Below are 26,974 nucleotides of genomic sequence, written 5' to 3'. Positions count from 1 at the left end.
TGTGCTTTTTTGCCAGGATATTTCATTAGTGTAAACACTGAACCCGTTGTCATCTTGTTTAGCCACTTGACCCTGGTGATTTTCAATTCTGTGTGCCGTGATGAGGTACAGCAGTGGCATGCACGAGACAGGCACTAATTATGGGAAGCGGGATCATTGCTGACCCAGGACAAGATTAACTGCTCCTTTGCAGTCTTTATTCTGGGACATTAGCACTGTCTGGTTATCTTGCTTCAGTTGAGGGATTCAGGACAATAGCGGCGCTGATGGTAACGTCGGCAATTTCCCTGTTTGTTTTGCAGGTCACAGCCAGGGGCTTTGGGCCGCTGTTACAGTTTGCCTACACCGCCAAGCTGTTACTCAGCAGAGAAAACATCCGCGAGGTCATCCGCTGTGCCGAGTTCCTGCGCATGCACAACCTGGAGGACTCCTGCTTCAGCTTCCTGCAGACCCAGCTCCTGAACAGCGAGGATGGCCTGTTTGTGTGCCGCAAGGACACTGCGTGCCAGCGCCCACACGAGGACCATGAGAACTCCGCGGGAGAGGAAGAGGAGGAAGAGGAGGAGAGGATGGATTCAGAGACTGCCAAGATGGCTTGCCCCAGGGACCAGATGCTTCCAGACCCCATCAGCTTTGAGGCTGCTGCCATCCCAGTAGCGGAAAAGGAAGAAGTTTTGCTGCCCGAGTCCGACGTGCCGACGGACACCAAGGAGAGCTCCGAAAAGAACGCGTTAACGCAGTACCCCAGATACAAGAAATACCAGCTTGCATGTACCAAGAATGTCTACAATGCATCATCACACAGTACCTCAGGTTTTGCAAGCACATTCAGTGAAGATAACTCTGGCAGCAGCCTCAAGCCGGGGCTTGCCATGGGGCAGATTAAAAGTGAGCCACCCAGTGAAGAGAACGAGGAAGAGAGCATCACGCTCTGCCTGTCCGGAGATGAGCCTGACGTCAAGGACAGACCGGGGGATGTCGAAATGGACCGGAAACAGCCCAGCCCCGCCCCTGACCCCGCCCCGCCTGCCGGGCCCGCCTGCCTGGAGGGAGCCCGGAGCGTGTCCTCTCCCTCCTGTCTAAGGTCTCTGTTCAGCATAACAAAAAGTGTGGAGTTGTCTGGCCTGCCCGGTACATCTCAGCAGCACTTTGCCAGGAGTTCAGCGTGCCCTTTTGACAAGGGCATCACTCAGGGTGACCTTAAAAGTGACTACGCCCCTTTTCCGGGGAATTATGGACAGCCCCACATGGGCCAGAAGGACTCGTCCAACTTCACCATGGGGTCGCCCCTCAAGGGGCCTGGGTTGGAGGCTCTCTGTAAACAGGAAGGAGAGCTGGACCGGAGAAGTGTGATCTTCTCCTCGAGTACTTGTGACCAAGTGAGCACTTCAGTGCATTCGTATTCTGGGGTAAGCAGTTTGGACAAAGACCTCTCTGAGCCGGTGCCAAAGGGTCTGTGGGTGGGGGCTGGCCAGACCCTCCCCAGCTCACAGGCCTACCCCCACGGTGGGCTGATGGCTGACCACTTGCCAGGAAGGATGCGGCCCAACACTAGCTGCCCGGTGCCAATCAAAGTCTGCCCTCGCTCGCCCCCCTTGGAGACCAGGACCAGGACTTCCAGCTCCTGCTCCTCCTATTCTTACGCAGAGGACGGCAGCGGGGGCTCGCCCTGCAGCCTCCCTCTCTGTGAGTTCTCCTCCTCGCCCTGCTCCCAGGGAGCCAGATTCCTTGCCACAGAACATCAGGAACCAGGCCTGATGGCAGATGGAATGTACAACCAAGTTCGACCCCAAATTAAATGTGAGCAGTCTTACGGAACCAACTCCAGCGACGAATCCGGATCGTTCTCGGAAGCAGACAGTGAGTCGTGTCCTGTGCAGGACAGGGGCCAGGAGGTAGGGAACCCACATAAATTCAAGCATGTGACCCACTCTCTCAGTCCTTTATCTGGACTCTCCCTTCCCCCCACCACTCCTAATCTGTTCTCATTTGCCAAGATTAAAGGTTACAGGAACAGACTGCCTCCCCCAGCCATGGAGGCAGGATGCTTCAAGGTGATTCCAAATTAACCACTTTCGTCCTAGAAGGCACATGATATTTGATCTAGATTTCGATGCTCAACAAGCAGAGGGAAGCTGCTTAGTGAAAAAAGTAAGTCTAATGCATGAAATGCTCAGGTACCTCAGATCTGCCCCCAGCCCCGTCCTCTTTCTCCTCCATCCGCTTTGAAAGGAGTCATCACCCTCATCCTTGCTCCTCACCCCTTCAGCGTGAAGGAAAATGTAGAATCAATTCAAAATTGATTGATTGACAGTAGATAGCCCCAGACTAAACAGGTGCTCTCCCAGCACCCTCTAGGTTTTCCTTGTCAACAGGAGACCCTGGGGCCATCCCTTGTCCAGTGCGATGCAGATGATGGACAGCTCACCATCCATCCTGGTCCCAGGGTCACTGCAGAGGCACCTTAGTCAGTCACACGTAACTGCATAATGTATCATTTCCCAAGCTCCCCACAAACAGTGCAAATTCATTTTGAGGAGTAGTGGGTTTGCATAGCGGTTTCTGTCCACCCTGAGAGTAAAGTGCTTTATAGATAAAAATTCCCAAAGGCTCCATCCGTGTCTTACCAATGCTGGGAGAGGGGGCAGGAGCAACACCAGCCACATTGTGAGCAAGACTCACATGGCTAAGGAGAGAAAAGAATGGATGCCCCGTGTGTTCCACCCTCCCCCTGTGACATGAGAGGCACCTGGAAAGGTCTGAGGGAGTCTGTGTCATGATCTGGCACCGTCTTGCTGATTGATGAGGAACCAACTTGAGACTGTCACCTGTGTCTCAGACCTGCGTCAGGAGCAGGAGTGAGCAAACCCATGGTGAGGTCCCTCCTCAGAGGTGCTTACCCAAAAAACACGGGAGGAACTGAAGCGTGGTCTACATTAAGCCAGTCCCTCAGTGCATCTGAGCTCCCTGAATGTTAGCCTCCAGTAAAGCAGGGATGTTAACCCAACCAGACAGCAGAAATGCCACGTGGGGTGAGGTGGCTTTGCACAGAGCCACGTGCGGTTTATTCATCCTCTGCAAGACTGGCAAGAAGCACATGAGGTTTTAGTTTGGGCATGTTTTGAAAATAGATTCCAAAGCTCCCTGTGCCAGCTGCAGAAATGCCCCATGGTCACTTCCTCCTCCTTGCTAGCTAGCTCTTCTGTACTGCCTGGCAAAAATGGAGAAATACAGAAACATACTGAAAGGATTTAATTTAGCTAAAAGACATTATAAAGGATATTTGAATGGGAACTATTGAATACACCATATCCCCTCTGGTTTGGGGTGGAGGGTTGTGCCCAATGCCACAAGCCAGAGTCACATCTGTGTCCCTGCCCTGAGAGGATTGAGGTTTTGTGAAAACAGTAAAAGGTTGTGCTCTCTCCTTCCTTACTCTTTTCTTTCGCTCTGATCACAACTATTGTGAGGTTTTCTTTTTTTGCCTGAACGTGTTCATGAGCATCCCTGATGCAGAAGCCTAGTCACTGGTCCAGTTCATCCGCATAATGGTGTGTCTTGCCAAGGATTGGTGTCTCAAGAAAAGGACAAATGTCTCCGAGTCTTTGTTTTTCTGTCTCTCCCTTAAGAGGAGCCCCACAATTTCGCTAAAGGGGTTGTGTTTTTATGACATTTGCGTATGTTCAAGGAACATACGTTCAAGGAACTGTCAGTTTCAGATAATTCTCCTTTTGTTTCTCTAACATCCCAAAAGAGAGCTTAAAGTCACTTCTTGGAACTAAATGCCACCAACAAGAGCGCATGTGTTTTTCCTGTGTTCAGGCTATGTCACTTGTCTACCTTAGAACTTTTTCTAAGTGAAACAGTTAAAAGGAGGACTCATTCAACCCGTAAAATAGTCAAGAACAGAACTAATGTCCCCTCAAAAAATACCACTGCTTTAAAAAATATTTTTATTTTTACTTTTCAAAAAGAAAAGTCTTCTTTTCATTTCTAAAAAGTGAAAGAAGAGACATTTAGCAAAGCTCTCCACCTTTTCAGGAATCACACTTAGCCCCTCTTGGTAGTACATTTTGGGCAAGATTGTTGTAATAAACCTAAGGTTGTTCCCAATTTGACATTTTAGTGTTCCTAGTAGAAGAGATTAGGTTTTCCAAGAATTGTCTCAGGGGCTGGCGCCATGGCCTAGTGGTTAAGTTTGGCGTGCTCCACTTCAGTGGCCTGGGTTCCACTCCTGGGTGCAGACCTACACCACTTGTCGGTGGCCATGTTGTGGTGACGACCCACATACAAAATAGAGGAAGATTGGCACAGATGTTAGCTCAGGGCTAATCATCCTCAGCAAAACAATAAATAAATAAAATTTTTAAAAAGAACTGTCTCAGGGACTCGACCTGACTGCTCCTCTTTGAGTTAATAACTTGCTTTCAAGAGTTACTTTGACCCTGGTGGAAGGGTTGTCCTCAGTTATAACCTTGAAGGGAAATCCTTCACAAGATGAATCATAACTTGTTTTCCTGAACTGATCCAGAAGAAGCAACATCTATGGGGCTCATTCTGCCCCAGTCTGCTCTGGTATAAGGTCCAGGTGACTTCTCTTCCAAGCAAACCCCAAGGAGACACCAGAGTCAGAAACCAAAGAAAGAGTTCTCACCCCTGGCAAGCCACCAGCCCATCACTTCCGACTGACGAGCCCACGCTCCTTCCCACTGCGTCTTCCTCCATCTCTGTAGGGAGCCAAAATGTTAGGTCAGGAGCAAAGTGTTAGTGTACCTATAAGATGTTCTAGTTATCTGTAAGATGTTCTCGTTATACCCCGTTAACTCTCCCATCTCAACATTGACTTCTCTCATCCTTTTTAACTATTCCCCAGCTTTGAAGAAAGCTTCAAGGAGCACAGTATTGTCCTTTATCAACCATCAGCTTTCTAAAATTACTTTCTTTTTTTAAGTAATCAAACACAGCATACCTATCCCCTGACATACCAAATGTAACAGGCTTTCTCTGTGCCTACAACAGTATGCAAACATCTATTCACATCTCTGGGGGTTTGGGTTTTATTGTGAAGGCATTTACTGTATAATTACTCAGCAACTAGCTTTTTTCCCCGTAGCTATCTGCTGTGCCCATGCCTCTAAGTCAATCATGTAGGGCTCACGGCTGCTTCTTTAATATCCGCGGGTCCCGTGTCACAGTTTATTCAGCTATGACCTATCAACAGCCATTCCAGTTGCTTCCATTTTTTCCTGCTAATAAACATGACTGCAGTAATCATTCTTGGGAACACATTTAGCAGTGGTGCTTTTATTTTTGTGGGCCAGAGCCCCCTAAATGGGTTCAAGATTATGCTAACGTGTTAAATAACTACCTTACTACTTTCCAAAAAGGTTGTAGCAATTCACATATCCTCAACAATTTATGAGAGTCCATTTCCCCCTGTTCCTACTAGTTAGTACCACTTGTTACCAGTCCTTTTGATTTTTGCCCATCTGATGGGCCAAAAATGATGACTACTAATGAGGTTGACATCTTTTCTTCTGTATATTCGCCATTTATATTTCCTTTCCTGTAACTAGCCAGTTTACATCTTTGCCCATTTTTCTTTTGTGTTGTTTGACTTTAATCAATTTATAGGAAACTTATCTTAAATATAGGACTGTTAACCCTTTCTTGTAAACATTGACCATATTTTCTCCTAGTCTGTTTTTTTATTTATGGTATCTCTTTCCGTATAGAAAAATTTAAGTTTTATGTAATCAAGTTATCAGTCTTTTTCATTATGACTTCTGGGTTTGCTGTGTTACTTAAAAAGTCAACTTGGGGAATTTCTTCTTACCTCCAATGATGAAAAAAATGAACGTGTCCTATTAAGTGAAAAAAGTAACAAAAACAGTATGCATAACAAAGTCCTAGTTTACTTCCTAAATAAAGATATTATAAATAATAAAGCCAGTAAAGAAAATGAGATAAAAATAGGAGGCAAAGTTAGAGAGAGAGAATATTGAGAAAGTTTCATTTCTATGTATTTCTGTAATGTTTTAATTTTATATATGAGTGTCTTACACAGGTTCTTTAATTGAGATATAATTCACATACCATAAAACTCACCCTGTTAAAGTGAACAATCTGGTGGTTTTTAATGCTTCACAAAGTTGTATGACCATCACCACTGTCTAATTCCAGAACATTTTCATCACCTCAAGAAGAAACCCCATATCCATTGGCAGTCACTCCTCATTGCCCCATCTCCTTAACCCCAGGCAACCACTAATCTACCTTCTGTCTCTATAGATTTGCCTGTTCTGGATAATTCATTTCAATGGAATCTTACAATATGTGGCCTTTTGTGTCTGGCTCCTGTCACTGAGCATAATGTTTTCAAGGTTTATCCTTGCCATCGATGTACCCACTGGGTACATTATCATGTATCAGTTCTCCACTCCTTTTTATTGCTGAATAATCTTCTGCTGTGTGGATATACCACATTTTGTTGATCCATTCATCAGTTGAGGGACATTTGGGTTATTTCCACTTTTAGCTGTTATCAATAATGCTGCTGTGAGCATTTGTGTACAAGTTCTTCGTAGACATATGGTTTCAATTCTCTTCATTATCTACCTGGGAGTGGAATTGCTGAATCATATGACAACTCTATGTTTAACCTTTTAAGGTGCTACCAAACTGTTTTTTAGGGTAACTGCACCATTTTATTTTCCCACCAGCAGTGTATAAGGGATTCAGTTTCTCCACATCCTCACCAAGACTGGTTACTGTACATTTTTTTTTTACCATAGCCATTCTAGTGGGTGTGAAGTGCTATCTCATTGTGGTTTACAGGTTCGGTTTTAAAATTTGAAAACTATAGAAAAGTCACAAGCATTTTCCAAGTAGTAAGCTTCTTAGTGAGACGGTTTTGTACCACAACATTTCTAATTAATTGTGGGTTTTAGAAAAGAAGCACTAGAAAGACATATATTTGCACAGCTAAAAGTATTGATTAGTTGGACTTGGTTAATTAACATGTTTCATGTCGACATGGATAGAAGTGTGAAAGCAAATATGTGTATACATGTGTGTTGTGTGGGGCGTGGGGAGCAGAGAGAAATGAGGTCCAGAACAAACACTGAAATGTTAGAGAGGAGCCGTGTCTGACTCTAACGCTTCCAACCAAATGCTGGCTTCCAGACATATGTAGAATTTTTACAATCATTTTTGTGGTTTGTTAAATCAGGCGTCTTTTTAAAAGTGTCTGTAATTGATCTGGTTAATAAAAGGAAAACCTTGCTGGGCAGCATAGAAGTCAGCCGTATTTTTAATTAAAACAATGTGTCATGTTGTCTAGAAAGATGTTAGCATCTGGAATTCAAAGCGTACTGTATGTCTAGAAGGAGAAACCATGTGATAAAGAAAGATCAGGCTGATAAACAGAAATGATAGCTAACACTTCACATCCATAAGGCAATTCAGACTTCCAAAAGGCTTTCTCCATCTATTATCCAATTTTATTCTTCATGGCGACCCTATATGCCAAGTAGGGTGGGCATTATCTCCCTCTGACCCACACATCCTTGAACAACTTCAGGACGGAGAAACAACAGACCTGCCTGAGATCACACAGCTAATTAATTGCAGTATCACAGCTAAATCCCAGGTGTCCTGTGTTTGTTCCAGAAACTGGACCATGAGCATAGAAAATAGAAGGACAATTGTACAGGAAACACTTCGTAGACCGGGAGGCAAGATTTTGTCATTGGCATCTATCTGCCTAGCACTGAGCTGGCTATCCCCATTCCAGCAGCACTGGAATCATCAGCCCAGTGGCATCTTGCTTCCTCCCCTGCCCGCTTACAGAGATCTGAGTGTCTTGTAAGAGCATAGGTGTTAAAGGCTTTGGAGAGTTGACTGCACTACCACAGCTCAGGGTACTGAGTTATGATCCAATTCTTCCAGCCTCTGTTCAACATCTGGTAGTAAAACCAAGAAAGAAGATAGGAAGGAAGGTTCACAGACCTTCCACTGGGATTTCTAGAGGAAATAGATGCTTGTTTTCGGCTTTTTCTGCAACATTTACGTCCCTGTCTTGCTTCTGCAGTAGCCCCATCCAGCAAATCAGGAACACCAGGTATATGAGGTGGGCTCAGAGGCCTGGTGAGGGGAGGTGGCTGTAGTCCATCTGGTTACCACCCTGTAAACACATGCAGAGAAAACACAGATCTCAGGGAAGCCCACCAGAGCAAGAGAGTCATTGTTTGTGGGGGAATACTTTTCCCCTCTTTTGCCTCATATTTGAATTTTCTGCAAGGAGTTATATTTCTCATATAATTTTTTAAGGGATATTTTTGTTTAACTAGGAGAGAGGGGATGTGGTTTTGGCCACAGAACTGGGGTGGTGGTTGGCAGGGGAGAGGAGGGGAATGGCTGATTTATGCCTGGTGAGAAGGAGGGGCTGGCACCCCAGGGGCCGGCCAGTGGCATCCCCTGGTCAGGCCCTCGAGGAGGAATATTGAAGTTTCATTGACCCTTCAGGTGTCACAGCTTCCTCCCACCTTTTGCCAGCTCCTGGGGCCTGAGGTCCCTCGGCCCACTGCAGGGACCACTCATTTCACTGACTGCTCAAGAGCCAGAGCCCCCGATGGTCTGGCCCCCTTTGGTCACTGCTCAGGAGGCCAGCGCAGGTCCTGCTCCTCCTCTTGTGCTCCAGAGGGAAGAGAAGAGTGAGCACTGTGGCACTGGGTAGAGTCAGCAGGAACGGACTATGCGAGCTGCAATGCCCACACAGGGGCCCCGTTTGGCCCTGGCCTTGCTAACTCAGCAGCTGCCCCTGACTCTCCGAGTCTCTGCTGAGAACCAAAGAGAGGGCAGCCCCTGTGTGGCCACCCCGAGCCTAAGGAGAAATCAGTGCCCTCCATCCCAGGCCCTTCCCCTTCTCCGCAGCCTGCTTAGCCTAAATGCCTTCCGTGCTTAGCCTTATCTGTGTGTGGTCGGCTGAATATAGCTGCCAGCCGGCTGGCACTTGAGCCAGGTGATGGTGGCAGTTGGCAGGACTCCTCATCTTATCAAGTTGGGTGTTCTGCACTATTTATGAGGGTCTGGTGAATGAAAACCAGACCGCTGCTGAGAAGCAAAATCCTGGAAGAATAGGTGTGTGCAGGGACAGTAAATAAGATGGTAAGCCCTATTGGGCCTATTTGGGTTGTAAGAATTCACCAGAAGAAAGGGAGAGGGCATTAACCTTCTCATTGTGTGTCAGCTTTCCAAGGCCAAGTCTCATTAGCTGACTTCTTTTTTTTTTTTTTTTTGAGGAAGATTCGCCCTGAGCTAACATCTGTGCCAGTCTTCCTCTGTTTTTTAGTGTGTGGGCCGCCAGCACAGCATGGGCACTAACAGAGTGCTGTAGGTCCATGCCAGAGAACCAAACCCAGGCTGCCAAAGCAGAGCGTGCTGAACTTAAACACTAGGCCACTGGGGCTTGCCCCTCATTAGCTGACTTTTGAGCCCCATTTGGGGAGTGTTTGGGTGCCTCCAAGCCTGAGAATGGAATATTCTCCCAGCCCCAGGAGGGGGGTCTGTGGCTGCTGTTTATCTCCAGGGAAGATGCCCGTTGGCTTGGAACTTACTACTCTGAAAATAGCAAACAGCTGTGGTGAAGTTACCGCCGTGACTTTCCAAGAACACTCCTAGGACTGCCCTCTTGGTCGTCCATGCCACTTCTCCCTGGCTAGAGGGCAAACAGAGCCTTTTCAAAAGAAAAAAGAGTGGTTGGGTTTTGTTTTTTTTCACATGGAAGAAAATCTGTAGCTGACTATTTTCTTTTCCTTTGACCTCCTTAAAAAGCAGCTGGAGTTGCAACAGCTCTGCTGAAATTTTCTATGGCCTTTTGCTTCAAGGACTTTGAAACTAGCGTTGCTGATTTTTCCTCTTTCCTGTCAACCTCTGTCCTGTTTCCCTGGTCTCTTATATTCACTGTCTGGATGATTTTAAGTACAATAGCTCTTGGTGTAGAAGGCCTTTTGACTTTCCCTGTGGCCTGAACTCTAGGTATATATTCTTTCTGGAAATAAGCACAAGTTAGAGCAGAAGCGAACTGCTTTGTTGTCAGCAGAGGGGGAGATCCACAAGGCCCAGAAGAGCTGCAACCTCCGCCGTGCAAACAAGGCTTCTGCCCGGTGTAGAGACATCCGTGTCCCCAACAGACAGACCTCTGTGTCATTTAGGTTCCTTCCAGGATCTGAGTGTCTGTTATCCAAAGGGTATAAAAGGGAAATCAAACATTCTTTCATATCATCATAAGCCATGTACAAACACGGCTCTGTGGACTAAGCCCTCTCCCGGGCCATAACAAGGAGCTGTTTGTGCTGGCGGCCCATCTTCCGCAGTCGGAGCAGGGCTGAGCGGAGAGTGGGGTCATGTGCACTGTTGCAGTTTTGCTGTCTTGGGCCTAGATTTTGCAGGTGTCATGGGACAGAGTTCACCATATGGAAGCTGAATCAGAGCACCCATTGGGAGCCTGCAGCAAATGCCCCAACCAGCAGGCTCTGAGCTCTGAAGCAATCTGACAGAGCAATTGCACCCAGCCACAGAAAATCAAATGATCACTTAGCATGATTGCCTTTGTGCCTGGGGATTAACTAGCCACAAATGCTGGGATCTGGACTCATGTCTGCCGGCCTCTGATGCCACCAAAGAAAAAGCCTGAGGTCAGGAGAAAATACCTTCGTCTCCCTGCCCTGAACCACACAGACAGAACACTGCAGCTTCTGAATATTAACAAGGGGTTGGTTTCTTTACCCAAAAGTATTTTGATGAAACCAGACCCGCCCATCGTTTTTCTGATTACTCAAGTTCACTTGAGTCTGTTTATTCAGTCTTCTTGAGCTGTGCTGTCCAATACAGTCACCACACGCCACATGTGGCTGTTGAGCCCTGTAAATGTGGCTGGTCTCAATTGTGATGTGCTGGAAGTGTAAAATATGCCTGAGATTTTGAAAATTGAGTGCCCCCCAAAAAGTAAAACATCGCAGTGATTTTTGTATCAATTACATGTTGAAAATATTTTGGATCTATTGCATTAAACTAAATATATTATTAAAATTCATTTCACCTGTTTCTTTTCACTTCTTTTAACGTGGCTACTAGAAAATGTAAAAGCACGTACACAGCTCGCGTTGTTTGCATTGGACAGCGCTGGGCGGGCGCTGGAAGGAAGTTTGGGGTTACAGTGCCATCTGCTGGGCCGTCGAAAGTAGACACTACTGTAAGCACGATTGAAGCGATCTGAGCTAGGAGACACTGCATCCCTTGGCCAAGCAACACACAACCTTCCTCCTCCAGGAGCTCCTGAAACAGAACCAGAACTGAGCCCTGAAATCCCTGCGTCATCACTGAGAGTCTTGGAGGGGGTGGTGGCCAACTGCTGGAAGGTGCAGGCCTGTGTTCTCGTCATTCTGTCACCTCATGGGTGCTGAGGAGGCCCTAGACGGTTGCAGTTCTTTTCTTAAGAAATATTTCAAACCACCACGGGGTTGTAAGCAAGCATTTAGCAGAATATGAGGACAGAGATCCATCCCATCAGAGGCCAGTGTCCTCTCTTTGGATAAAGCTTTATGCCTTGATTTGTCAAGAGTTTGAAAGTAGGAATCTTGCTGATAATGTTATTATGCATCAGTTATCTATGGCTACATAACAGATCACCCCAAAACTTCATGGCTTAAAACAACAGTAATCATTTAGCATCTCTCCCCGTTTCTGTGGGTCGGGAATTCAGGAGTGGCCCATCTGAGCACTTCCGGTTAGGGATATCTCGTGAGGTTCAAGTCGGATGTTGGCTGGGGCTTCAGTCATCTGGAGGTCTGACTGGGCCCAGCAAATCCACCTCCAGGGTGGCTCCTTCACATGACTGGCAAGGTGATGCTGCTTGTTGGCTGGAGACCTCAGTTCTTCTCTGCCTCTGACAGGGCTACCTGAGTGTCCGTGAGGCATGGGAGCTGGGGAAAGAGCAGTCTCAGAGGAAGCTGCAACACCTTTTATGACCTGGCCTCAGAGGTTACACACCATCACTCCGGCTGCATTGTGTTGGTCAAGAGGCTGGAACATGCATCCCACCTCGTGATAGAGGAAGGTCAACACGATGTTGTAAAAGAAAATGTGAGATGGGATGACCATGGTGTTTTTAGGAAAATACAGTCTGCCAAAGTGCCTAAAACTTGTCTAGCGCCGTGCAGCTAAAAAGCACGCTCCGTTTTGCAGATGAGGAAATTGAGGCTCAGAGAAGTGAAGTAACTGGCCCGAGGTCTCAGGTCTGGTAGGAAGGACCGCAGCTTGGTTCTGACTCCTGGTCCACACTGGTGTAGCCTATCCAGGTTATCTCCCTGTATCTCCCTTGATGCTGTTGTCACCAAGAATCATGCTGATTGCTTCATCTTTCCAGCATCTTCCAGGTGTGCCATGCTCTCTTCATTCAAGTGTTTTAGATAATTCCTTAGATGCTATCTGTCTGTAAATTGTCATTTTATTGAGTTGAGGCTGTTTGTCTTATGGAAGTAGGTTTCAACTAACTACAAAACCCTCCTTCAAAGGTGCTATAGCAATGAAAAATTATACATTTTCTGATATTTTCCATGCCTTTTGCTTCAAAAATCTCAGGAATGATAATGACATTATAATTTGTGTGTTCATGTTCTCTTTGATTATCTGAATATTACATCTTATTTGTATCTGAAACAGGAAAGAATTAATCACTTCTTGCTTTCAGTAATTTCCATATTACTTGATCATCTTTAAAAGGAGGTTTTACCATTTTTTGGTGTTCTATCTGCCAGAATTAAACTAAAATCCAGCTGCCATAATCATATTCTGTTATTCTTGGTTTCAGGTCAAACTTCCCTTTCCTGTAGATCAAATCACAGACCTCCCAAGGAACGATTTCCAGATGATGATTAAGATGCACAAGCTAACCTCAGAACAGTTAGAGTTCATTCACGACGTCCGGCGGCGCAGCAAGAACCGCATCGCGGCCCAGCGCTGCCGCAAGAGGAAACTGGACTGTATTCAGAATTTAGAATGTGAAATCCGCAAACTGGTGAGTTGACCTGTCCGTTGCGTTCAGTACCCAGGACTGATGCAAAGTTACAGTAGTGAAGGCTGGAGAAGCAGAGAGAAGGGTCACCATTCAGGGAAGTTGGGTTTTGTTTTGTTTTGTTTCTTAAAGATTGGCACCTGAGCTAACAACTGTTGCCAATCTTTTTTTTTTTTCCTGCTTTTTCTCCCCAAATCCCCCCAGCACATAGTTGTATATTTTAGTTGTGGGTCCTTCTAGTTGTGGCACATGGGATGCCTCCTCAACATAGCCTGACGAGCAGTGCCATGTCCGCACCCAGGATCTAAACCAGCGAAACCCTGGGCCACCACAGCGGAGTAAATGAACTTAACCATTCGGCCACAGGGCTGGCCTTAGGGTTTATTTTTAAACAAGTTTCTCAACAGAAATAATAGCTTTCTATCTGCAGTATGTGTGTCTGTGTGGGTGTGTAATAGTGTGTGAACATTTTATATCCTTCAGCCGTACGTATAGAGTTCTTTTTTCTTTTCCATTCAACATGTACTGAGAGCTAACATTTGTTGCATTCATCTATGGACCAGGTGTTATTCTAAACTGTTTTTGCGGTGAGCACATTTAATGCTTACATCAAACGCTATGACTTCAGCTCCACTTTATCTCCATTTGTGGAGGAGGAAAGCAGAGGGCAGGGAGCGTAAGTAACTCCTCAGGTCGTGGCGGAGCTTGAGTGCAAACCCGGTTGTCTGGCTCCAGATCTTGTGTTTTCACCACTGCTTTTCCTGACCCCCCACAGAAGAGTGTAGTTAGAGAGACACCCTTGCCCACTGCCCCATGATCTCGTGAAGCCCTTTGCAGCCCCTGGGTCCTTGATTTTGCAGTTCTGCCTCCAAGTGGCTGTCACCTCTTCCCTGTGCTTGAGAGTGTTTTGTCTCAGGGAGGAAGCTCTCTTCTCGCTAGCCGCCCCTCTCTCAGACGTCTGTGCCCCCTTCTCCTTGCTAAGCAACTTTAAGCGACAAGAAGTAAATCCAGGTGGCATCTGGCTCCTGATGGTGGCTCTGAAGGTAGCCAGCACACCCTCATTCACCTCCACCTTTCTGCTGGCCCAGTAGCAGCAGCTCATCTCAGGTGCCGTGTCTGGGTGAGGCTGAGGAGTGAGGCCCCCTAATGCGGTCATGATCTAAGTGTGGGTCCTCAGACTGCACATGGCAATCCTTAGCCTCGTGGTAAGCCGCGGTCCTGATGAGAACCTAAGAGCAAGACAAGGTGTTTGAAAAGTGTGAGTAAATGTTACGTGTTGTCAAGATAGTCCTGGACCTCAGGGTCTTTCTCTTTTTAATTTAGTTAATACCCACCAAGCAGGGAAAATCTGCTCATGGTCAGTGGCCCCCATCACCTACAAAATAAAGCCCAAGCTCCTTGGCAAGGCACAGCGTGCTGTCTGCGATTCAGTCTGTAGCTGCCCCCCCTTCCTGGGACGGCCCCCTTCTGAAATCCCACCAACTGCACTTTCCCTGCATCTCCTATGGTTTATACCTCTGGGCTCGTGCCTCTGCCGTTTCGCCTCTACCCTGGACATTCCTTGACTGTTTTCTTCTCTAACTGCGTCCTTTGTTCTTTAAGAGTCAGGTTACTGTCACTTCTCCAGGAAGCCCCTTTCCAGAGTCCCCCGTGAGGCTGGGCACCTGCCCCTGCTGCCCTCATCTGACGTCTGGCTTCATGTTTATCACGTTCATCTTGTGTTATCTGTGTATGTGTGTGTCTGCCCAGCCCCTGGCACTAGATGGTAGGTTCCTCAGGACAAGGACAGTGTCTTGATCATCTCTGAATCTCCAGTGCAGGCCAGTTGAAGCCTCTCAAGAAATATCTGTTGCCCTGAAATTTATTGGAAATTGTGACTGGGTCATGAGATTATGAATCCCTTCTTTCTTTCAAATTTTTATTTAATGTTGTTTGAACAACAATAACAATTTTTGATTTAAGCCACATAAGGAAGCAAGACATTGCTGCTGATGAGTGTGGGTCCTCTGAAAGCCTCTGGGCTTAGATAGGGAACCAGGAAGGCTGCGCCCACTGGGTGCGAGTCATCAAGGCCTTAAGCACGTGTCTGTGACGATTCCAGCCCCGTGCTCCTCTTCAGGTACTAGAATAACACTAATCGCCGTACTTGAGAACTGCCTGATTTTTGTAGGTAGCATCTTTCTCCGTGTAGTTCTGTAATACTGAACAAGTAAGAAAGTCTAAGCCACACGCCAGGCAGGTATCTAAAACACTTGGCTAATATTGCTCAGCTGAAAAACCAAGAGAACACCTCCTAGTTGTCCCCCCACTTTTTTGGAAACCCCTTAAATAATGTGCCGCGTTTCACTGCTGAGGGAGAGTTTCACGTATTCATCAAGGTACATCTGTGGCTTGGAGCTTCATGCTTTTAACTAAGGCCCTGATTTATGCTGCCTTTCCTGCAGAGAGCCAAGACACTGTCACCCACTGCCCTTCAGTTTCTTCCCCCCTAGGAAGTGGCCCGGAACGTTTTGAAGATCAGTTCTGGGGGGTCAGGGGGAGTGGCTTGGCCAAGATGATGTGGTGAAATTGAGACTGAGATTCCCGTCCTGGGAATGGCTGATGTTCCTCTCACTTTGCAGACTTCCAGGTCACAGGGAAGGAGGTCCAGGTTGTGTAAGACTTTTTTTTTCCCCAAGGAGACCTCCCAGATGTGTTTTGTTTCTTACCCGTCACCCTCTGGCTGGGGTGCTGTGCTCACTCGCCTGGTCCCAGTGGCAGGGATGGCGCTGGCGGGCCGATGCCACCCTGCGAGTCCGTAGCACACACACACTCACTCCCCACTCCCACGCTGTCTCCCGCATGCCGCTCAGCTTTTCCAGACTTGCATAATGTATTTCTCTCGAGTTGCACTTGTACATCTGTTTATTTTTCATGTTTAAAACATGTTTTCTTGATAAATTTATAAATATTTTAGCAGGTGCCCTTTCCCCGTGTAAATCTCTGTCTCCGACACACACGCCCACACCGCCTGCCAGATTGCATTCACGTTCATGCATGCGGCTCCCGTGTAGAGGGCCCCGTGTCGGATGTTTGCTTCCCCCTGCCCACTTCATGTTCTCTGCCGTCCTCTCCTCCCCTTCCTGCTCACCCTTGCGAAGGGGTGGTGCGGACTCACTCACGCTGCTTCAGATGTCCGGTTTCTTCATCCATGTCATTCTGTGTGCCTCATGGAGCCGCCACCTCCCCTCTCCTCACACAAGTAGTTATGTAAAACCGTAGTCAGTCTCCCCTCTGGTGGCGAAATTCATCTCTCTGATGGGGTGTTGAATTTCAGTAACACAAGAGCTTATGTGGGATTTTCTTGACGGAAAACATCTCAGAACCTTGGACTAGTACGCTAGGCTCGGTCTCCACACCTCTCTGTCTGCCCTCTCTGTGGCCAGGGAGAGTCAGTGTTTGAGACTCATGCACAGTCTCCAGTTGTCCTAAAGAGGATCGTTGTGTTCAGTCTGTCTGCTGCAAAGGCCACAGAGCCTGCAGACATTGGGTTGAACCATGTGAAATTGCCAATGGTCAAATTTTTTTTTTGTAATTTTCATTGGGTTTTTTTTAAACAGGCTCTTTTTTAGATAAGTTTTAGGTTCACAGCAAAATTGAATGGAAAATACAGAGTTCCCATATACCCCCTGCCCCCACACGTGCACAGCCTCCTGCATTATCAGCATCCCCAACCAGAGTGGTACATTTGGTACAATTGGTGAACCTGCATGAACATATCGCTATCACCCAAAGCCCATAATTTACATGGGGCTCACTCTTGGTGGTGTGCATTCTATGGGTTTGGACTAGCGTATAACATATATTCACCATTATAGTGTCACGCAGTGTACTGTCACTGCCCTGAAAATCCTCTGTGCTTCACCTGGTCATGCCCCCTGCCCCTTGATCCCTGGCAACCACTGATCGTTTTACTGTCTCCATAGTTTTGCCTTTTTCCAGAATGTCATATGGTTGAAATTGGTTGATTTTTTTTCCTGATTTTTCTCCCCCAAAGCCCCCCAGTACATAGTTGTATGTTTTTAGTTGTGGGTCCTTCTAGTTGTGGCATGTGGGACACCGCCTCTGCATGGCCTGATGAGCAGTGCCATGTCCGCACCCAGGATCCGAACCGGCGAAACACTGGGCTGCCAGAGCAAAGCATGCGAACTTAACCACTTGGCCACGGGGCTGGCCCCTGGTTGATTATTCTTGACCTTCAAAAATGGCAACCTAATACACTTGGAGAAGATTTTCAACTACGGGCTTTGGGACTGAGAGTTTTCCAACTGATTCTCTGCAAACCCCCAAATTCCAGGGAACTGAACCCTTGACTCCCTGTAGTTTTCTGGTTGGTGGTGATTTTGCTGGTCGCGTGGCCAGGCCCAGAGAGGAATGAAGAGATGCCACAGGGAAGGTGTCAGAGTCAGTGGCACATCTGCCTCTGGATGGGATACTTGGCACAAGTTTGTGTCCAGGCTCCCTAGATGTATATTTTTTAAGTTTGTAGATCCTGACCTACTCATTCAGGAGTTACACTGTAATGTAGGATACAAAAACAAAGGTTGGAAAACCCCCAGAAACAAGGTCTTATGTCCTCCGATTCGGGCTTCACCGGGCCTTCTCTATTTTCTGTTGTCCAGGTGTGTGAGAAAGAGAAGCTGTTGTCAGAGAGGAATCAGCTGAAAGCGTGCATGGGGGAGCTGTTGGACAACTTCTCCTGCCTCTCCCAGGAAGTCTGCCGAGACATCCAGAGCCCCGAGCAGATCCAGGCCCTGCATCGGTACTGCCCTGTCCTCAGACCCATGGGTCTCCCCACAGCCTCCAGTATTAACCCTGCGCCCTTGGGTGTCGAGCAGAACCTTGCTGCCTCCCAGTGTGCGGTGGGGGACAGTGTGCCCTGCTGCTTGGAGCAGGGCGCAGCTCCCCCTGGCCCGCCCTGGGCACCCAGCAACGCCTCAGAGAATTGTACTTCTGGGAGGAGGCTGGAAGGCCCTGACCCTGGAACCTTCTCAGAGAGAGGACCTCCCCTTGAACCCAGGAGCCAGACAGTGACTGTGGACTTCTGCCAGGAAATGACTGATAAGTGTACAACTGACGAACAGCCCAGGAAAGATTATACTTAGTGACTCAGCCTGCCTCCCGGTTCTCACACCTCCCCCACCCAGGTGTTCTGTGGTCAGCCTGTGGCGCTGTTCATCTGTCGTCTGAAGAACCAAGAAGGAATTTGGTGCACACTACAGAGGTCTTAGCAGCAATACTGTTTCTAAGTATTCCCTCCTCTCTTCAAGCAGGAGTGATAAATAGTTACCTTCACAATGGTGCTACCCCTTGCTCAGGCAAGGAAAGACAGCAGTGATGACACTGTCTGTCTGTGGGTTAATTTCAATCTTAACAGGGATAGACTAAACACCTCTAGGACCCAACCACGGATTTTTTTTCTCAGTGGCCCATGTCACAAACCCTATCTCAGGAATTTCTTCTGAATGTTCAATTTTTTTCATTGAAGACAGCTTCTATACACATCAAAGTTTTATAGCTAGACTGTACATATTATATATAATATATATATAAAATATATATATCTCTCCATATGCAAAAGTCCTGCATGCCTCAATTTTCTCATCCTAAAACTGGAAACTTCATTTCTCATTGATAAACAGGTTTCAACATTCCTCTTCTTTTGTCTCTGAGGCTAGAACTAGTTTCGTAACTGTCATGGTCATTTTTCTTGCTTCACAGTTCAATTTCACTTTGTACTTATTTATGAATAGAAGTCAATGTTGGAAGCTTTTTTTGAGGTTTTACTTCAGGCCTTTTTTTTTGTTTGGTTTGGTTTTGGCACCATCCACTGGTGCCATGTGAGTATTGTGGGTTTGTGTTTTTCTCGCAGATACTGTACAGTCATGGTCAACTCTGCCACTTGCACTGAGTTTTGGGTCAAACCTATTTTCTTAAATGAAGTTGTAACTTCAGTATAGCTCAAATATACTGTATATTCTTTGCTTTTAGTTAAAAAGTAAAACATTTTAGCTAATTAAAAAGCACTCAGGTGATAATTATGTAGGAAAAACAATCTTGCCAAATAATGAATTCATCCTAGGATGTATAGACAATAAACTGCTTGAATATTTTTATATTTCACCTCCTCCCCACCCTTCCCTAAGCAAAGTTGAAATGCAGTTCGTGAGTTCAAAGTTGATGCCGGATGTTCAGATTCCCGAGTGGGGAGAGAGTTTGGACGTCTCACTCAAAAGTGCATCCAAACAGCAGGAATTCCTGATTTTACACCAGAGCTCAGCAGGCATCGGCTCCTAGAAATCGAGTTAGAACCGTGTGCTCACGCAGGGAGTAAGTCCCATTCATTTCAGCACTTCCTGGAGCCTCTGCTTGCTCCTGGAAGTGTCGTGCTGTAGGACCTTCTCCTTTGAAGGACTTGGCTGACCAGCCACCCAGCTTCCCTGCCCAGGACCAGCCTCCCAGGACATCTCGCCTGAGGGCATTTGAGAAGCAGCCCTGGGAGTCCTGCCTCTAAGGGGATCAGTGCAGCTCACCCAGAGTAGGAGAGAGCAGGGCAGATGTGAGCCTGAGGTCTGTTCCTGATGCACGCGGAAACATTTCTTTCTCCTTTCCTTCTCCAGATGCTTTGAGTTGAATTCTGAGGTTTTTCCACTGGTCTTTTGTCCAAAGGCAAATTTCATTCCAGGCTTTGGACAAGATATGGCCAGGAGGCCTCCCTGCCCCCTGCCCCCACTACACACACCTACCCTCACCTGATGATAATTTTCTTCTCTTGCTGCAAAACTGGTTGGCTTGCAACCCACAGAGCAGCTTCCGTTGGCTCTGGGGGCATGTTGGCCCCTGGCACGTTTACAGGAAGGTGTGCCCAGATCCCGCAGCCACAAAGGAGGAGGAACCAGCTCCCTCCCTCCCGTGGGCCCTCCAGCCTGGCTTGGGGAGAGTCCCAGATGAATGGTTTGATGTGGGGATGGGGTGGTGGGCAGTGGGGACTAGATGGTTGACTTTGTTTCTTTATTTGTGCCATTGTTTGGACAATATTAAAGCTGCATGTAAAAGGGGAAATTAGTATATGATGTAGGCGAAAAGTGAAATCATAGTAACATATGTTTTAGTATTATTAACTTTTTTCTGTACAAATATTAGCGCTAAATGTTTAAATATGTATGGATGCCAGAAATTTGTTGGATCATGCGGTAGGATTTTTTTTTTTTTTAAAGGCTTTTCTTTTAAAATAGCTCCACTTTTAAAACCTGCCTCTGGGTTTTTGTTCTTTCTCATGTGTGTATGTACGTGTGTGTGCCTGTCTGAGACAGATTTTGATAAAGCTCTGTGTGAGAGCCACCGTTTTTGTTACGGTTGTTGGAATTTCTTGGCCCAGGAGAAGGGTTCTGTGCTGCACCGTGAGGTTTGCCTCCGTGGGAAACTGGTGACAGCTCGAATTCAGACTCAATGTGAATCGCCTGATGCATCACAGGCATGTGTTACGGTGGAGAGTCAGCCAACAGTATTTTGTTTTTAACTCTCTTGTTGCCTTTTTTAAGTGACCTCCTCTTCTTTTAAAAAAAAAAAAAAAACGAATGTTTTCTGCTCATATCATAACCAGGTCCAAACCAGCTTGTTGGCGTGATTTACCCTGGTGACAACTCATGTGCAACTGGTAGTCTTGACCACATTCCGTCCGCTCCCCTTTCTGCTGTTGGGTCCTTGCACACCTGCCCGGCAGCCGTTTCCGGGTGGGGAGGGGTCTCTTTATTTCTCTCCACCCTAACCCAGCCCACATCCTCCTCCCACCAACCCCCACCTCGCTTTTCTTCCTCTTCCCCCACCAAACCCCTGCGGTGGGAACTGGTTAAAAACACTGCTCAAAAGACTCTTTCGATTTCTGAGAGATATTTTAACAAGTTGTTGTTATTTTGTTCACTATCTACCAAGAACAGCGACTGGCTTTGTGCAATTGTTTATGTGACGCGTCTTTGTGTTTACTACTCTGAACCATGTGTTTGTCAAAATTATTTCTGGGTTGATTCAAAGGGAGGACTAGCTGGGGGCCAGAATCCAAATGGCCTCAAGTGGAGCCCGTCTCCTTTCTCTGGGATCCCTTGGCGAAGCCCATGTCTTTTATGATAAAGAAAAGCAGTAAACAGCAAGGGATAGTGTTTGCACAGCATGTTGACATTTAGTTGTGTTTTTAAGAGTCGTTCCTTACAAAAATAAAGGACCCTCCAGCCATGGACTGTTTAGGAATCTCCAGGTAGCCAGGGCAGCATGCTTTATAGGGACACGGGGACAGTGGAGGTGGCTGTGGGGCTAATTAACATCCGCCTGAATCTAGTCCTCCCCTTGATCTGCCTTTGCTCTGCTTCTGTCTCCAGACAACCTCCCTTGTTCAGGTTGCTCAGGCTGCGGGCAGGTGAGTGTTTTGCTGTATGTGTCTGTTTCTCTGCGTTATCTGGGGGTGCCTTGAATAAAATCAAACTTCAAGACATACTGATTCTGGAACAAAACAGTTGCAAAAACAAACAAAAGAGCTGGCAAAGTTCCTGGGCCAACCTGCCACTTCTCCTCCGGGTTCCCGAATAATGACTCAGGCGTCAGAGGTGATGCTGCAGTAGAAATGTTATTTTGTGTATTGTACAAGTAATTTATTAACTGTCTTTCTAAAGGTATGCTGCTTTTAAGATGCACTATGATTTGGGATTTAATCCTTGTGTTGCTTTCCCAAGGAAGTAAAAAAAGGCTAGTGATTGCTATGCCAACTGCCCCTTCTCCTTAAAAAGGAGGGCAGGGACCAGCTCCAGGACTTGCAGCGAGGACTGCTGAAGTCAGGGGCGCAGTGTGACGGGCAGTGCGGTCAAGAGGTCTAAACCTACACTTTCTCTTTTAATACTTTATGATTGCCATTAAAGAAAAAGAAACAAATAAAATTATAAACCTTTCAAGAAACCGCCTGGTCCTGCCCCTACGAGCTGCTCCACGTGCTATGGAGGAGCCTAATCCTCTCAAAATGAGGACAAGCCTACAAGGCTCTTTCAAACCCCGATCTGGCTACCTGTCTCTATACATTACACCCCATTTGAAGTAGGAGCTGCTTAATAAATGACTTCAAACTGCTCCACTCTTGCTTATAGTTTTGGAGGAGTCACAGATCCAGAAGGAGGAAGAATCAAGTTTTGTCCTCAAATCACTGTAAATAGACTAAGGAACTTTTTTTTTTTTTTTTTAAGAATAAAGCTGTTCACTGTGTGATGAGTTAGTGTTTCTTCGCAAAATCGAGGATTTTGTTGTAGGTTCAGTCCCTGCCAAGTCAGTCCACAGCACAACGCCCTGTGTGGGGTCGGTGTTCGTGCAGACCATCTGTGTGTGTGGAGGCATTCTGTGTTCAAGCTGCGTGTTTGCAGTACTGCCCGAGCCATCTCATGACCCAAGCATCAAAGACTGATGCTGTAGAATAGAATATATCTGTGCACAGATAGTGTGTGCAAATAGTATTTGTACATAGAAAAGACCTATGGTGGCAGATTGAGGATAAATTATTCAACTGACGGTGCAAAAACATTTCTTGCAAAGAAAAGTAAGTGTATAGTATTTTCCTACACTCCACCCTGGGAGATAATATTTATATCAAATGAATATCAGTGCATTTTGATTGTGATATGCTGCCATTTTGTGAAGAATACCCACTTGGTTGCAGAGGCCCACTTTCGTAGACTTGATTTAATGTTGTGACGTGGTGTATGCATTTTACTCTCAAGCAATGGATAAGCGACTCTGGCTTTCATTTTCATTCCACTTTATTGACCTCAGATAAAACAGTGGCCCTCCTTAGAAGCAGAAGTGCACCGAGACCATTCATTTCAGGTAGACCCGCGTTCAGTGCCAAATGCTCCCATAGGGATGATGGACATCTTTATCAGGAAAGAGTGAAGGGACTTCAACAAAGAGGGTTTTTCCTACAGATTGATGCTAAGTCTTCTACCAAAACATGTCTGGAGGCAGAGGAGTGACCCCTTGAGTCCTAACAATGCATTTTGCATGTGTCAATGCTGGGGTGCCCATTCACACTCTGTCATAAAAGACCTGCCACTAGCAGTGAGTGATCAGGAAGATTCCAGGTGCATCCAGGAGCTTTGGGTGCTGGTTACACACAGTGAGCCATGCGAGGCAAGCACCACCTTTGCTTGTGAGGCCAAAAGGGCCTGTGAGAATTTGTTCCAGAACCAGTCTGATGCAAGTGCACCTCTAATAAATGCCTTACAAACTCCAGAGGCCATATTCAAAACAGGGTCTTCTCAGTGTATGCAAGGGGCTGCAGCCCCTCCTCTCTTCCTCCCCAGGTCGAACAATACGGACAGTTTCACACATATCTACCTGTATAACCCTCTGTACCTCTCATAACTGGTCAACGACTGTAACAGGTTACATCAGGTGTTTTTCTACATACTTTTTACACAGATTCTATGCGATTAATGTAACTTAATTCAGTGCATCATTTTATTGTACTAGTTCTTAGGCTTGTCTTTTTTTTCTAAGTGATTGTGGTTTTTCTTGTGGTTTTTATTGTAAAAATGAAATGGCTGTTGATGCTTATTCTCTGTAACTAAGAATTTTTACCTTTTTGGGAAAAAAGCATTGCTATGAACTAATGAATTGAAACTTCATTTACTCATTGTAAATACACTATTGTGCAAAAAAAAAATTTTCACTCAGTTGAATTGCTAGTGTTAACTGAATTTTGTCTAGACACCATTTCTGTTGATGAAATAAAGACATATCATTATGCATTGTAAACTGATTTTCTCTGCCTCCTATCCCTGTGTTATGGATCACAGAGCTGGGGGCCCTTAGGAAATCTTTTCTCCCAGAGAAGCCGTGTCTCGTCCTCTGGTTTGGACCCTCACCTGCTACCTGATTTATCTGATTAGAAATCTAAAAAATGTGATAATGCCACTGTGATTCCTCAGCTTTGAGTTTTAAAAAATCCCTAGTGCCTATGAAAGTAGATAAAAGGCATTAAATCCCGTTTCCTGGTTCGGATAGTGTGCTGTAGCTGTGAAAATGTCACCGTTGGGGGAAGCTGGGTGAAAGGTATTGTTTCTTACAATAACGTGTGAATCTACACAATTATCTCAAAGGCTTAATTTAAAACAAAAATCTAAATGAAAGTAAATGCGGGAAGGACATTAAACCAACACCAAGATACAATGAATTGCAGGGCAAGAAGTTTAGGATACAGTTAAATGCAGTTAAACCAGAAAGATGTATTTGGTAATTTGAGTCTTGGATTTTGATGTAAAGGGAAAACGAGATGCTGAATGGTGGGCAGTCCAGATGACCACGAGTGACACTGGTCTCAGGAGCCGGCTGGCTGAGCTGTCAGTGAGGCTGTAAATAGTGAATTCACGTTACCTGGGGAGGGTGCAGCACTGCCGAAATCTGAGCTTCAAGAAGTGCGTGGCCGCACCCTATCTGCCAGTTGGGAAAACTAAAATTAAAAGTTGCTGAATTCTCCTCTAGGCAGGTCTCCACGGGCGGCCTGCTGAATCAAGGAGGGCTGCCAGGGAGCATATCACGGGGTTGGCAAATGGGCACCGTTCAGAAAATGTCATTATCATAACGTTTTAGGTGTGAGAGGTAAAATACAGAAATGAAGTTATTCAGTCCATTCCAGGAAAAAGGGATGAGTCACAGTCCCAAAATGTTCTGTAGGAAACCTGGTCATTTAGAACTGATGGGCACTTGACCTTCAACCCTGACATTTGTGCTTGTCGCTGGAACGGCAGTCGTGGTTGGCTACAGAATGAAGCTGTTGTGTCCCACGGAAGAGAAGCATTCAGATACTGCCAGCCCCACACGGCAGCAGCCGTTGTCTTTCCTGCTTTGAATGCGCACCTTCAGAGGGATTCGTAGCTCCTTCCAGGGCACAATGAGGATTCTTAGATTAGCTACCCCCACACCAGGCCCTGCCAGCAGTTCTGTTGTCGGTATTTGGAAATAACTGAGCTGTTCTTTGAAATAGTTCTTGAATTTTTCACTCTTCTTCAACCCTCCCCCACCTCCCTGCCCCCTCAATGAGGATGCATTAGCAAGAAAGTACTTGATGTTTAACACCAGCTTGTGGTGGGGCCCAGAGTGGAACGGGTTTCCAATTCTCCCCATTGAGCACCTTTGCCTTCCTGGTATAAATGAACATGATACTTCCTGTAGTCAAAGAATCAAAGCCCAGAGAGATCTAGACAGCTGTCCATCCCACATCCCATTATGCAAGTGTCTTTCCTTTCATTTGACTGAAGAACATGATGCCTTCTGTCCCCACACCCACCCCTGGCTCCTACACATCCCAACATACTGGCCTTCTGAGTCAACCAGACAGAGGCATGACTGGTTCTCCATGGCTGGCTTTTACTCTTTCCCTTTGATACAAGGGCATGCCTGAGACAGTGACCCTCGTCCTAAAGCAATGGGTAGAAACCTTCAGAGAGACGCCAGCAGTTACTGGAGACGTTACATTTATACTGGGTCCTTTCAATCCTTTATCCTCTATGGGGCAGTACAGTTGTTCACCCTGTAAAGGCTTTTGAGGGTGAAGGAAATTTAAATTACAAAAAAATGGGAAAAAAACACGGCCACACAGCTTTCTGAGTGAGTCTCTCATAACAAACCTGTTAACAAGACATGACAGAACACCAGTGAATAAGGAATAAAAACTGGAGAATTGGAAGCAATGGGTAATGTATCATCCTTGGCATCTATACATAACATACATTCATTCAACCAACACTGTGCTACATGCTGGGCATCCTGGATTTAAAATGCACAGGCCTTATCCTTAAAGCTATCACAGGTTAGTCGGGCAGACAGATGTACAAATAAATCCTTGCCTGGAGGCTGCTGATTGTTGTGGACAAGAGAGAGAGCAGGGCTTCCTGGGAGGAGCATGGGCCTTGGAGCAGCTAGATCTGGGTTTGAATTCCAGCTGCGCAGCAGGCACATCAGCTCTGTGACCTGTAGCTGTGGGGCAAGTTACTTAATCTCTTTGAGCCTTCTCTGACCTATAAAGCAGGGGCAAACAATAACTTTACACAGTTGTACAAGGTATAGATAATGTGTCTTAAGCACCTGGAATATGGTCTGCCCTTTAAAATGGCACCTGTTTGGGCTTGGTCCCAGTGTCATTTTCACCACTTGGTCTTCACTGGCTCTTCTACCAACCCACTGTGGAACAGATCACACTTCTTCATGTGTCCGCACCTCATTTCCACCTCTGCAAAATGTGAGGACAGAAGACTCAGGAGCCGTTTGGGCTAGAAGCACAGACCAGCCCCGTCCAACACTGGGCTCCCTTCTGCAACATCCCAGGCGATTATCCAGTGTATTAGTCAGGGTTCTCTGGAAAAACGGAACCGATAGGAGATAGATGATGACAGACAGAAGATAGATGATGATGATGATAGGTAGATACATAGATGATAGATAGATAGATGATAGTAGGTAGATGATGACAGATAGATGATAGATATAGATAGATAATAGATGATAGACAGATTGATTGATGAGAGATTTATTATAAGGAATTGGCTCATGCAATTATGGAGGCTGAGAAGTCCCACCATGTACCTTTTGCAAGCTTGAGACCCAGGAAAGCTAGGGGCATAGTTCTGAGAACTATAGAGCCCATGATATAAGTCCCGGTCCAGGAGCAGAAGAAGACTGATGCCCCAGCTCAAACAGAGAAAGGAAATTCACCCTTCTTTCACTTATTTATTCTCTTCAGACCCACAACAGGTTGGATGATGGTCACCCACACTGGGGAGGGCAATCTGCTTTACTCAGTTCCCCAGTTCAAATGCTAACCTCATCTGG

At 46.2% G+C, this 26,974-nt stretch overlaps 1 protein-coding gene across 7 annotated transcripts in view; it reads left to right on the top strand.

The window, feature by feature from the left end:
* BACH2 (BTB domain and CNC homolog 2) overlaps positions 1–23,902 on the top strand; it is a 333,924-nt gene extending 310,022 nt beyond the window's left edge. For all 7 annotated transcript variants that reach the window (XM_044757188.2, XM_044757187.2, XM_070496287.1 and 4 more), the window contains 3 exons: positions 303–1,895; positions 12,872–13,078; positions 17,737–23,902. In XM_044757188.2, coding sequence (XP_044613123.1) covers positions 303–1,895; positions 12,872–13,078; positions 17,737–18,219 — 2,283 coding nt within the window. In that variant the 3' untranslated portion in view covers positions 18,220–23,902. The remainder of the gene's footprint in view (positions 1–302; positions 1,896–12,871; positions 13,079–17,736) is intronic.
* Positions 23,903–26,974: the final 3,072 nt, after the last annotated feature.

This window comes from Equus asinus, chromosome 24 (assembly GCF_041296235.1).
Source record: "Equus asinus isolate D_3611 breed Donkey chromosome 24, EquAss-T2T_v2, whole genome shotgun sequence".
Classification (NCBI taxonomy): Eukaryota; Metazoa; Chordata; class Mammalia; order Perissodactyla; family Equidae; genus Equus; species Equus asinus.
This window is presented reverse-complemented; position numbering and strand designations above follow the sequence as displayed.